This window comes from Ornithodoros turicata, chromosome 7 (assembly GCF_037126465.1).
Source record: "Ornithodoros turicata isolate Travis chromosome 7, ASM3712646v1, whole genome shotgun sequence".
Taxonomy (NCBI): domain Eukaryota; kingdom Metazoa; phylum Arthropoda; class Arachnida; order Ixodida; family Argasidae; genus Ornithodoros; species Ornithodoros turicata.
The window spans coordinates 18,320,317-18,334,294 of NC_088207.1; the positions used below are offsets into that span (position 1 = coordinate 18,320,317).

The 13,978-nt window shown below is 45.5% G+C and overlaps 1 protein-coding gene across 1 annotated transcript in view; it reads right to left on the reverse strand.

Moving 5' to 3' along the window:
• LOC135400270 (mannan-binding lectin serine protease 1-like) overlaps positions 1–13,978 on the reverse strand; it is a 48,025-nt gene that overhangs the window by 12,489 nt on the left and 21,558 nt on the right. The window contains exons 2-6 of the mRNA XM_064632052.1: positions 6,871–7,127; positions 5,345–5,608; positions 3,478–3,651; positions 2,308–2,514; positions 774–926 (exon numbers count right to left, since the gene is read on the reverse strand). Coding sequence (XP_064488122.1) covers positions 774–926; positions 2,308–2,514; positions 3,478–3,651; positions 5,345–5,608; positions 6,871–7,127 — 1,055 coding nt within the window. The remainder of the gene's footprint in view (positions 1–773; positions 927–2,307; positions 2,515–3,477; positions 3,652–5,344; positions 5,609–6,870; positions 7,128–13,978) is intronic.

A 13,978-nucleotide genomic window follows, 5' to 3' on the forward strand; every position in this document is an offset into this window, starting at 1 on the left:
CGTTATGTCTGGTAGTGTCTTCGTATGAACGTATTTGTGATGAGCTGCTCCATCTGGTCACTTAGTCGACGATAAGACAGCTATATTGCCACAAGTAACTAGTTTAATGACACGTTTACTGCCTCTACAAAGAACTATTTTTTTTAACCGGAGGTGGATGACCCCTAAGCAGGGCTGGAATTGATCATGCAAAGGGTAACAGTAAAAGTAGACAAATAATGAATGCACGTTGCTGTTTTGACAGGCACGGAACATCACAGAGTCGCACCAAAGAATTATATTAAAACTCACTTCGAATTGACATGTTTTACACAATGGGAGAAGATTTTCGGACACATTTCGAAACTTATCGAAAAAAATATATTAATACTCGTATATGGGACTCATCTCAATGTAATTTTGGCTGATGGTGATGCGATAAATCAATGCAATCAATGCAGTTTAGCGCATCTAGAGTGTGCTAGAATAGCGAATATGTGCATAGTGAATAGCGGACTTGCGAGTAGAGCACATGTGAGGTATTTTTGGGGCGTGGGGAGTGAGGGGTGGGGTGGGGGTGGGGGTGAGAATTTATGTTAGGAGTAGCAGGACAAGTCGAGGGACGAGTTCAATTTCTCGTTTTTTCCCCCCCGTTACAAACAAACAAACAGAGTGTGCTAGAAAGATACAAGTTTGCGTAAAAGTTGATTCGAAGTCAGTTGCCTGATTTCGGCAAGTGTGGGAAATCTTTGCAGCTAGCATTCGCAAATAATTTCAAACGGGTCGCGGATCACCTTCTGGCTTTTTGTGGATGAGGAACTCTGCCTTGAATCCCCGGCCATTCAGGAAACTATCACTCGTAAAGGAGATGAACAAAGCGCTGCCGGATGAAGTTACAGATGTGGGTTCGCCGGCGGTGCCGCAAAACCTTCCCAGGAGGTAGGCATCTGAAAAAGCGACACACACTGCTGTTAGCAAAACGTTCACATCAAGACCCCGTCTCGCAAGCCGAACTCTGTCTGGCTGACCTTTCTTTTTTTTCCTTAATAAATATTCATGTCACCCCCCCCCCCCCCCCCCCCCCAGTCTCTACAGCTACGGACGTTTAGGCAAGTTGTTAGAGACATGAAACTCCTGCAGTCGGTACGTAGAACAGTCTTGGGCAGTAACGAAGTAGCTTGCGACTCACACTAAGTACTTTTTAACTGACAACTAGTCACTGTTTTTGAAAGTTCCTCGTGATTGCTTTTAGTTACCACTGTTGCTGAAAGTGGCTGCAAAATGTAGCCAGGTAATGTAACCAAGTTACTGAGATAGTACGATATTTTTTTTCCACGCATCTGTTTCCAAACGCGGTTTTGTCGAACTTTAGCGCGGGAAGGGATGTGTTTGGACAGAAACGGTGGGACCTCACTGGAAAAAAAACAAAAAAACTGCTGCTTAGATGTAAAAATCATGGAACGTGATGGTGGTTGGACAGTACAAGTGCTAAAACATTCCGAAATGAGCTTTCGAAAGTTGTTTCGTGTCATCCCAATGAGTTGAGTCCCAGTCCAGGCAACCAAAGGTAGAGGAGGTGGTATCCCTCTACATGAATCCTAATCGGCGATGATGGAATATCCCGGATGTGCTGAGGAGCTTCTCAACTCGTGACATCACTGTCCTCACCGATGGAACTGCCTGTCTTATGCGCGCGGTGGTAGCTCGTCGTCGACGTCCACGGGTCGCTGATGGTGGTGGTGGTGGTGGTGGTGCTAGTGGTGCTGGTGAAAGGGCTCGCAGTTGTCGGCCTCACGACAGACGCCCTGGAGGAAAGTGCATCCTGGGCCGACTTCTAAGGGAACTGTGCCGACGTATGTCTAAAAGCGTCTGAGGCAAACTCAGAAAAAAAAAACCCAGACAGCACAGCCGGCACCTAGATTCGAACCACGGGTCGCTTCAGGGCCATTTCACGTCGTGTGGTCCAATCGTGTCGAAGGATGCTTTTCTTTTTCTTTTCTTTTTCGTCCAAACTGCGTATACGTAACTACCTGGTGCTTAACTAGAACGTTCAGCATACGTGTTCTGGAGCAGCTGGTTGCACCGGCGCAAAGAACATCACCATTTTTCAGTCTCTACCTCTTCCTCTACAACGTTTGTTTCGCAGAAACGTTCCAGAATACTGCTTAGGAAATGCAATTAGTTAGATACTTCTTACTTCCTAATACGTTATAAATTCTACTTCTAGCAGGACTACCGTGCTCTAAAAACTTTGTTCGATATTCCTCTACTTCTACTATCTCCATCATTTCTAAAGTCTGATCTCAATTTAAAGCAAACATGATTTACCTTCATTGAGGCCATCACGCACTTCGATCTTGTCGTAAGGACAGTCTTTGTATGGATCCAACTGGATGTCATTAAAGTAGAGTGTGATGAGGTTGCCTGGGCCAGCGTCCAAGGGAACACGACACGTCGAGTTGGGCGGATAGTTGTCCGGGTATCCGGGACTGCTGATCATTCCACGGGTTTCATCTGACCAGACCCTACACTTGCCTGCGCAGAGAAGCCACAGAGCCACATACAACCAGAACCAAGATGCTCAACAAATTAAAGAAAGGTACGATGCAATAACAAGACGCGTCAGAAAACTGTAGGGAAGCGTTTAATCCTTGAGATATTAACTGTTGTAGGACGTAAGTACAACAAGGGAAGTAGGTTCACTCATTTCACCTGAGTCACAGATCACTAAAAAGCTCTCTAAAGAGTGCTTCATTGTTGTATTTAGTACCATACTTCGTAAGATTTGGAGTAATAGCATTTCCATTATGTGCTTTAGCAATACGCGGAACAGTACTTTTGCCGTGTTTTCCCATTAACATTTTCCTCTGAAACGACATATAGAACGTGGAACAAACATGCTCGAACCCGTTCGAAAGTTCGAAAGAAATGTTACAACCGTAGTCGGCCAATTGTGAAATGTGAGGCGGCACTAGCCCGCCTCGACAATCGCCCTTTCTCCGTTGGGAAGGTTCTAGGCTGCTGGCCCGCCCAACACCAGGTGCCGGCATTGCGCGCTCTTGTGGACTTTCTTACCGCTTCGGACTTGCTGGACACTCTGTGAAAACTTCGGTGACATTGTGTTCCCGCTATATCTGACATTGTGCAGTGAGTGTTTCTCGGCGTCGAACGTCTCCCCCTTTCCTTTCCCCCGTCTTCCTTTATGCTTTATCCTGCTTGGTTGTTTGTTTGTTTATCCTATTTTTCGTAGCTGACCTTTTTCTTTCTTTTTGTTTACCCACAAACGCGTTTTGGAGTAGCCAGTTCTGACTGGGTCGGGACTAACCTCTCCACATTTTTCTTTCTTTTCCAATCCAATCCAAGAATGGGGAACGAAGTCCCCCCCCCCCTTGTAAGGCGCATTTTTATTTATATTGTTCACTTTTACTGCACGACGAGATTCGCTTACATTGTTAAGTCCTCTATAAACTATAGTACAGCTTGTAGACTGGATCTTACTTGGCTGAGCTTGTGAAGATCGAGTGATGGTTTCCGTCCAATACTTGGCTCTGTAGCCCTGAAGGTTGACGATATCATCGGAACGGAAATGGAGCATCATCGTGTTGCCTGTCGTCTTGATCTCTTCAAATGGCTTCTGGGTCTCACGACAGTATCGGCCTAGGCTCGGACTTTCTGCGAACGCAATAAAAATACTCATGACACACTTCGCGAGGTACTTTACAAAAAATAATTATGAATGCCTCAGGACGAGAGCTGCCGATATTTCGATAATAATAATAGAGAGTTTTAGCAGACCGTTGATAACGTGGCTTGCGTTGAACCGTATCAACCGGAACCAATCAGTGGACAAGATTCTGAGTCACGCATCACTGCGATTGGTTCCGATAGGCACGATAACCTTATCAACGGTATACTAAAACTCACTAATAATAATTGGGTGTTTACGTCGCGAGACAACTGAGATCATGAGCGACGCCACAGCGGTCGGTCTGTGGATTGCTTTTGCCCACCTGAGGGTTCTTTAACGTGCGATGAAAGCTCATCACACGGCACCCCGTAGTTAACATCCCTCGTGGAAACTTGCACCCTGCGACCAAGTCCTCGCTGCGCTGGCGTCCTCGGCCGGGTTCGAACCCGCGATCTCGGGATCAGAAGGCGAACACGCTACCGACTGAGCCACCGAAGCCGGTGGCCGATATTTCGAGCAGAGACTGTTCTTCTTCTGGGCCCAGAAGAACAGTCTCTGTTCCAAATATCGGCTGCTCTCGTCCTGAAGCAACTCCCTTCATACTTCCTTACTGGTTCGCTGGACTTCTACCTGTCTACGTTCGCAAAAAGAACGTTCGTTAAAGTGCTTAACGACGCGTGCTGACGAAAGTGGTATAGCTGGCGCGGAGTCGGGTCTTCTAGCCAGGATCGACTCTACCTTATATTTTCTTATCCCAAATCCGCACGTCAGGAAACCTGAATCTTCAATAGATCGCCTTCGATTCCAAATATCGTACGTCCTACGTACGTCGTACGTCCTTGTAGTGCCTCTCTGTACAAGATTGGAATGGTGAATTCGCCTGGTTGCCGTACATGGGTCCAAACGGAAGGCGCGGAACCGATCTTACTTTACTGCTTTCAGTGCAGTTCACATCGAAGTGATCTTCGTACGGCCCTAGACCAACTAGACCCTGGAAGCGGTTGAGGATCTGTCCGATTGAACTAAGGCGACGAGCAATGGGGAGCACGGGTGAACTTTCTCATGGACGTTGCGGCCACCCCCACGTACTAATTGCTCTCTTTCCCCTATTCTTGCACACAAACAAACATGCTCTTTTGCCTTCATGTGCAAGTGATTTAGAGTACTACTCGGCTGTATATAGAGGTGAACGTCTCCATACTTTTCTTACTATACCTTATCCGCGCCTTCCTGCGGGCACTCACACGTTGCCGGGCCTCTCCCAGACCGCGTAGAGATTTAAATCTGGCCACAGAAATGTGCTCCAAGAACTGAATAGCGTAAATTTCAAAGCATACGGGCGGACAAAAGCCGACGTGTAGTGTCCATTACGCTAGAACCACACTGCTCTAAATGCACACAATGTCACCAGACCACACATACACACACGCACGCATAATCCAAATTACGATATTTTACGTTCTTACTTACGTGCCACACCTTTACCTTCGGTCGCTCAAAATATACAGAACGCCCCATAAGAGCTATTCGTGCAGACGAAAACGATAAGAGGAATACAGTTGTTACTACAAAACCAGAGCCCAACGTATAGATACGTATTCCTTCACCAGGTTCCACGTAAGAAACCTCAAGTACCCAAACGATTCTTTCTTTAATAAACGTGTGTGACCACCGTACCTATGGATGGTCCGTCGTATATTTCAACGTAGTCCGCTCCGCAGGTAGGATGACGCTCCATGAAGATTGTCTCAAACATGAGGACGATAATCTCGCCTGGTTTTCCACGAATAACCGTATAGCAGTCGGAATCTGATGGGTATGTGTCCGGGTAGTTTGGACTCTCGACGTAACCGTGGTTGGCTGTTGTTTCTGTGGCGCACGGCCTCGGGGTAGTCGTCGGAACTGTTGCCCGCCGTGGCTGCACAGGTCCGTACTCGTAGTCTGCGTCATAGAGCAAAAAGCGTGCCATACATAAATCATGCCCAAGATTCGCGGACACGAACTTAAAGCGTGCTTCGCCTGCATTACACCCATAGACGCAATGCATAAGAAACGTATTAACTCATTTTGGCAGAAAACGTCGACACTTTTCACTGGTGCCGCGATGGATCCTGTGAGATTCATATACGAGGAATTATGCCGAAAAAGAATTATCCGTATACCTAAAAAGGCTTTTGCTCCTCTGGCGTTTGAAATCTTACACATTGTATTCAATGGGGCACAACTCACTCACAAGTAGAATTCGCGCTTCATCGTGATTTCAGTCTTATACATCAAAAGCTATGCGCTTTAGGTAATTTGCCACTGCAGTTTCACAATTAGAGGGAACATGTTTGCAACCTAACGTGGATGTGTTGGTTATGTAGCGAGCCAATTTTGTTTCCGAAGGCATGAAAGTGCGACTAAAATGTGAGACATCGCACTTAAAGGGGGCTTAGCCTAAAGAAACTTCCGCAAGAACGAAAGACAACTGTGCCTTTGAGCACGTGTAAATAGGAGGCGGAATGAAATTCGAAAGAAAAAAAAAAGGGGGGGGGGCAAAATTATCAGAGTTCAGCGCACATTCTCCTCTGATAACGAGCACCGGAAGACTGGTTTGATAAACACATCTACGAGATAAGGGTGTGCTTTCACAGCCAAAGAGACTGAAGAACATTTCTGGTGACCTCTATTTTAAAATAAGGAAACACAACGCTGCAGATACTGAGTTCCCCTAAGGTTCCCTTTCCTGGAAATCGAACGCTCTCTTCTTCTTCGTATTCATTTTTGTACTCTTTATGGACTGTACTCTTACTCTTTTGTACTCTTTATTTGTACTCTTATAGTAAAAGAAATTTTGGCACAAAATTTAGCTTTGCTGCTTCCCCAAATTTTTGTGCCCATTTTAAGCCGTCTGCCATCTGAGGTGTTTGTATAACCCTTGCCCACGTTCTCCCTCTCTCTTTTTTCATGAGTTGAACATGTATAAAGTCTCGCTGTACCATGTATTTTGCTACCTGAAGAAGTACAGACTACTGCACGAAAGTCTCGTAATTAATCATTCATGCTTCTAATCGGTTCATCCTCATTCTGTTGTGGTATTCTTACTTGGTTAAGATTTTGCACCTCAGTTCAAAGTAACTGTTATTGGTTTGCCGTTTCACGACGCATAACGACCTGTCAGCAGGTCACTGGACAACGAATCATTATTCCCCTGAGCTTACCTCTGTCAGTATCCCTACCGGAGTCACGACCAGAGTCACGACCGGAGTCACGACCGCTACCGCGACCTGTACCTCGACTGGAACCGCGACGACCATCGTATCCGCCGCTCCTCCTCGGCGACTCTGTAGTGTAATAAGGCGTTGTGGGCTGCAGACGGTGCTGGCCATCGTATATGCTGTGCCTCAGAGAATCCCTGTTCTTTCCATCAGGAGGCCACACGCCTCTGTTCTGGAGGTCTGAGTGCTGTCTGCTTCTCCTGGAAGGAACGAAGAAGTTTGAGGTGACGCCTGCACTGAACTTGATCCAAATGCTTTCACTCGATCCAGGCATATAGGAAAGTGTCTTTAAACATGACTGGGCTCCAACTGAATGTGACCAATGCGGTTGAATGGGAATGAAATGATTTTTTTTATTGCCCGAGGTTCTTCAATCTCATATTCTAACAACACCAATAACAAATATGTGATGACTATAGGAACCGCTATGTCATACAGAAGGCTTACCAAAATATGTGTGGAAATCTGCGGCTCGAGATGTCTAAGTATATGCACAGAATATGCACAAATATTATGATGCCGAAAAGCTCATCAAGCTTTAGCATTGCTTGGAACTGTATAAATACGTGGATCGTCTAAAAAACGTTCTACAAGTAAAAATCGACCCTTCCCAGTGCAGTCGCTGCGGTGCTGTAGGAGATCTAGAGCGCATTCTTCTCCGTTGCCCACACTATCAACCTTCCCGAACCATACTCTCTGCGGATCCCTTAACGAGCTGAACTCTCGCCCCTTCCCTCTCACAAAATTACTTGGTCCCTGGCCATACCCAGCCCACCAACGCTCTGCCCTCCAATCTCTCTTCACCTTTCTGGATACCATAGGACTTCGATTAATATTGTGCAGGGGCTTATTATTTCATTCCCCGCATCCCCTCCAGCAATGGGGTAGAGTATCGCCCCTGGCGATGAAACTCCCTATCCATCATCTCGAAATAAAGTTGTTGTTCTTGAACCTTTCCTTTTGGAAGTTGGAATGTAGTTCACGCATGCACACTCAGACTGTATTTTGGTCATTGCAGTCAGCCATATTCAGGTTTTCAAATGTACACACACACACACGTACATATGCATTTTTACATGGGGTGATTAAAAGCTTCCTGTTTTGCTATAGGTAAGAAAGCCATGTACCGCGAAAATGTGCACGCTATGTCGCTGCCTGTTATTCCGTCGAATTCGCAAGCAACCTAGCTCATCCACGACATGTGCAGACAGCTGTTCGTTGTGCTGTTTATTGCCGTCGAGAACGGCGCTGATAGACTGCAATATCTTGAGCCCGTTATTTTTATCCAGCACAACCTCAAGCATCTCCAAGAGTCAAGTTTCCAGACTCCAGATTTGCATGCAAGTAGAAAGAAACTAGAAAGCAGCACGACTGAGTGATTTTTAACACCAATATCTTCGGTGTTCAAAGGTGTTCGGACACAGGGATGCTTGCGGTATCTTTTTTTTTAACTCGCTGACTATTTGTCGCGCGTTCTGTTTCGAGAAGTTCGTTCTGTGTGCTAGTGCTGCTGACCGAATCCACGGATTGCATAGCGCGAAGCAGCCGCGTAGTAGATTAGTTGTGTAGATGAAACACGGGTTTTGGGCCCATGACCTCCCTTTTGAGATAACGTGAGCAGTCGCAAAAGGAAAAAAATAAAAGGAAAGGCAAACGACAGAAACATTATTCAAATGGCGCCGAAATATGACATAGTATGCAACCGTCATATTATATGACGATTAGAAAGAAATATGCCTCAATATGCGATTATACGACACACAATACATTGTAGATTTATGTCGCTGCTATTGGTTATGTGTGGAGAAACGTTCGGATATCCGTCAGAACGCATTCCAAAAATTTGCACGAGCTCCAGGGCCCTAGTGATGACATTGTGATGAGGTGTTTCATTGGTTGAGCTGCAGTCACTACCCTACCCCATTCAACGTAAGTTGATGAGTGATATGAAGACTGTGGAATTTGTCCTCTCCTTTTTTCTTAACAACAAACAAACTTTGGAATGTAACACGCATGTGGGTACATGGGGTGGAAACGTATAGTTCAACCCGTAGGCCTTCTGTCTTGAGACATAGTGATTTTTTTTATTTATTTATTTATGGTAGTACCTCAAGGCGCCCCATTGGGGCATTACATGAAGGGGTAAGCGAAGATAAAAGCTAACACATGTAGAATATAAATAACACGGAAATATTAAATACACAGGAAATTGGCTAGTTCACGCTTGAATAGAATGAAATCGTTAATTATGACAATGTTCTGAGGAAGACAGTTCCACTCGTTGGATGTGTACGGAAAAAATGAACGAGAAAATTGAATCGGTTTCGAGAAAATCGAGAAAATTGATCGGTTTCGTCTTGAGACATAGTGATCAATGGCTTCTTAGAGGTGTGTCAGGGACTAAACTACGTGCATACGCAGAATACATTCTGCGGTTTCGCTACGCTATCGCTATGCAGCTACTATGCACACCCTTGTTACGGGTGGCTTGCGTGTCCATGGGTGGGTTCGGTATCTATATAGCCGCGCCCCTGTACACACTTCGTATACACATTAATAGCTTGTGACAACCGAAATACGTGACGTGACGTCGTCGTTGGCCGTTTTTCAGGTGGTGCTTCTCCCCTTCAAACATGCAGAGAATCACATGCACAGCAGCCCGTCCGTAGCTCCGTTGCAAACCTCAAAAACCAAAGCGCCCTGGTTCAAAGCCTCATTCAGTGCTTGAATATATTTTCAAGGTTCCGCGTTCTCTGAGCAAACGGAGAGGAAGTCAGAGAATGAAAAGGGAGAACGAAGGCCACGCGACGTCAGGAAAAGTCCAATACGCTTCCGTGAAAACGCACTCGGCATTAAAAGTACGTATTTTCCCCCTCGCAATATTGACGCGAACGACGGGGGTTGTTCAATTTATGCTGTATTATTGTGCTTCAGATTTGAGCCTCTGCTGAGATGAAAAGTATAGAGTGCTGGAGCTCTTTGTCTCACCACAACTGCGGCACCCTTCACCACAATATACAAGTAACTTTTTGGATATAGGTCTAACAAGAAGTAAGGTCTAATAAAACAAGAAGTAGTACCAGGCTCCAACTAGCTCCCCATAGAGCCCATAGTTTGAGATAATTCACACAACACTGGGCACACGACCAATGAAATTGCGACGTGGTGGATATTATGCACAGCCAGTCGGCCAATCAGGAGCCTCATTGTCTGGCTGGCCTTTCGACCGGTCCTGGCTACCATCGACTTCTACTGAATTTCAGGCCTGCCGCCGTTATTCGGTATTCAAAATAACTAAAGCGATTTTTGGGTAAAATAAAGATTTATTGGATACAAAGCACTGATTCAAAGATCTGATACATGGGTGCACTGTGCGTACAAAGCCTACTGCGTTGCTGACACACTGGGACAAAGTTCGAACATGAAGCAGAACGAACACACCGTTCTACTCCTAATACCGAGCCAGTCACATGAGTCCGTACCATTTCATGATGAGCATCTTCCTTCGCTGCTTGCGGTGCACTGATTATAGCGAGCGAAAAGCGCTTGTGTGGCACGTAATCCTGTCTTTGTTGACAGTCCTCGAAATCCAACGACGCCCGAACTTGTTCTTCACGCTCCAACTCATGAAGGATTCCGGTACCGCAGTTGGTAGATTGTTCGTGGGATAATAGTTATGTTCAGAAACAGCACAACACGCGTAGACTCACAATGACGGACGAATAAACCCGCGAACATATTTCTGAAAACTGTTCTGTCGATTGACACCACCGAACACAGGAGGACGACATGCCGGCCGTGCTATTTCGAAACTATGCTGAAACGGCTGAGACGCTGCACACACCTGCGCGCGTACAAAATGCGATTTCAAAACATTCTCGACCAATCGGAGCATGTTGTTATATTTTGGCATGTTCTCAAAGGGAAAATCTTGTACTCCATGTTCATTCGGTCTCAGAAGAAGGCAGGATCTTTGATCTGATGAGATATAGTGCTGACCGATTTCGAGCCCAGTTGGCTTCCTACTCAGTCTCGATTTCGTTCAGGGCGGGCAATCAAAGATTGTCTGTTCAAAATGGTGTGACCGACTGTGGTGCCTACAAGAGTGACTCTACTGGGCGCTCCATTTGCGATAGCAAAGGCCTTGTAAATGTGATTAGTCATCCTTAGAGATCATGAACTACAAGGAATGCAGGAGAGCTTCCAGTTGCCTCTGGTCCTGAGGTCACTCTCTTTTGAAGAATATGGGCTAAAGGCTTCTCTTTAAAAACAAAATATGCGGTACACAGGAAAATTACTGCGAAAGTGCACCGCGGACACTTTGTAAGCCTGACTTACTATCTCTCAAAACGTATTACACCTTCTAGAGCATCATAACGCACGTTGTACTTCAATTTTCCGTATTATAATTAGGGTTCCGCGTTTTAGTTTTAATCGAAAAACATACGCCGGGTAAATTTTCCCTCATCCGGTTTTAATCGAAAAACATCGAATACAGAGGAACATTCCAGGAACCATGACAGGTAAATTGCTGCACATGCCCAGCTTAAGAATCGAACATGCCAAGCAGGCTTCCCTTTATTACTCTTCTTGTCTTGGTATTTGCTATGGTTGGATGACCTGCTACCACATTGAGTGTTCCAGGGTCAATCATTTTGTCCCGGATATGGTGCGCTGGTCGGAATCTCATTCTTCTGTCATTGTGGGTGCCCCACCGCGGTTGTGAACCTTTCAGGGACGTGACGTCAAGTAGAATCTCGGTCACCGTCCTTTAGTTGTTTAGTGGAGAGGTTGTGACAGTACACACATCTCAACTTTCCACGTACGGCGGTCCTGTCCGAACCTGCCTGTGCCTGTGTTTCCGCGGCCACAGCCCCCGGCGGCACCCGAGATGGGAAGAAAAAGGAAGAGGGCCTCGGACTACGTTTGTGGAAATCAAGATTTTGAACTCTCAGGCAGGGAAGATGTTGTCGTGTGCAAGTATTGTCGCGTGACAGTTAATGTGGGCTGTGGAAGAGTTGCGGCGTGCATATCAGACCACGTGCAATCGCGGCGCCAAGTGAATCTGGAGAATCCTCGTAACGAACAAGGTGAGCAAACGCCTTCCGGTCATTTCTTGCAGCACTTACAGAACTGGTACTTAAGAAACTGGCAAATCAGAGTGGAGACTGCATTTCACGCGCTGTTGTAAGAGCCCCACGTACATAATTCGTATGCATGCATGAAAATACTTTGAAGCAAACCGTCAGCCGTGATATATCGAGTGATATAAAATCTTGCGCCATACCAAGGTATGTCTTCGTCGAACCTTCACCAGCTCGCTTGCCTGCTCACCCTTATTTCATCCATACATAGGGCACAATTCGCGAAGAAAGATGCGCTAACTGTTTCTTACTCTGTGTGGCTGGAAAATTGCTAAGTTGGCTGAGTTATACGGCCTTATGCCGTCAAATTAACCAATGGCATATATTTACGTACACTGTTGCATTCAGGAGACCATTCGCGAAGTTCAGTGCCAATTTGCAGTCCTGGGGAGTAAATGTCGGGACTAAATGTTGGGTTAGGGGAGTAAAATGGGGAGTAATTGCAGTCTAGGGGAGTAGAAGCTGCAATTACTCCCCGTTTTACTTTTTACGTTTTACCTTTTTTTTTCTTAGAGTGTAGATACAGAAGGCCTGTTTAATGCGCTCCTACTCCTTCGCACGTAGACATATAAAGTAAGGAAGCCAGCCAATCGGTGCAAACCATTTCAAACACAGGCTTTCTGTGGCTACAAATGGCTTCCCATATGGCTCATCTCCATGTCTATACGACCGCCGATGCGCGGTCGTGGTTGGCGGACCCTTAATTGTTACGTCATGTCGTTTAAGGGATCACGCTTTGTTTCTACGTGTGTTGGCCGTTCACGGTGCAGTAGGTGATGCTTACGTAACTGTGGCACCGAACCCGGAAGCAAACATACCCTTTGTTTTTTCTAGTTTGTGTCATATACTAGGACGCTCAGCTGGATGAAAGTTTTCTATGTGACATCCACATGTACATTAATGTCAAATAAGACTATAATTTTAAATACAGTTGACCACTCCAGACCGCTATGTAGTGCTACATGAATGCGTACACGTAATTTCGCTTCAGTGAAGTCGTGCAAAATAACGAGGACTTAAAAGAAAATCTCTGGAACATTGAGCCTTCCAGATGTCTTTAATCTGTCCTATAAAGTCCTTGATAGCCCTTCGATGCATTCATCGTGCCGTTACAATGTTTCTTTCTCTCTCTCTCTTTCTTTCAAATTGTTTCCTTCGATTCCGTTCCGCTCCTCCAGGTGGAAGGGGTGTCAGCTCGTAAAAAGACATGTCGCGGGGCCGCAGACTGCCTATACTTTTACGAAATCGACAGATAGATAATAGTGGAGTGCTTCATTCCATAAAGACGAGCACTCTTGTAATGTTACCACAGCAATGATCATTTGCCTTCGCCCATTAAAATGTGACAGACATCCTTGAAAAAAATCTCCTCCCTGACGCCGACATTAGGATATGTCCCCGGTGAGACAAACGAGTACTTGAAGGCTAATGTTCCGAAAAGCCGTTCGACGCGTTTATACGTGCATGCAGTGAACAGTCAATAAGGAAGCACCAACGGTTACTCAGTACTTTGTGGCTTCGGAAGATGGCTAAATGATTAAAGCCTAGCAAGACGAAGTGAACACCGAGGCTGGTTGAAAAAAAGGAAAATATGGGGGCGGGGGGAATACATATTTATTAGACGAAATAAAAAAAAAGGGGGGGAAAGGCCAGCCAAACGGGACGTCGGCTTGCTATTCCGCAACAAAAAGAAAATTAATGAAGAAGATGAAGAAAGAAGAATGAAATCAATAAAAAAAGAGAATTAATCAATAATGAAGAGAAAAGAAGAATGGAGATGAAGAAAGAAGAATAAAATAAAGAAAAGAAAAGAAAAGAATGAAGAGTAAAGAAAAGAAGAACAATGGAGATGAAGAAAGAAGAAAATATGGACTTTACATTGGGCAGGCCTCAGTCTTAAAAGAGAT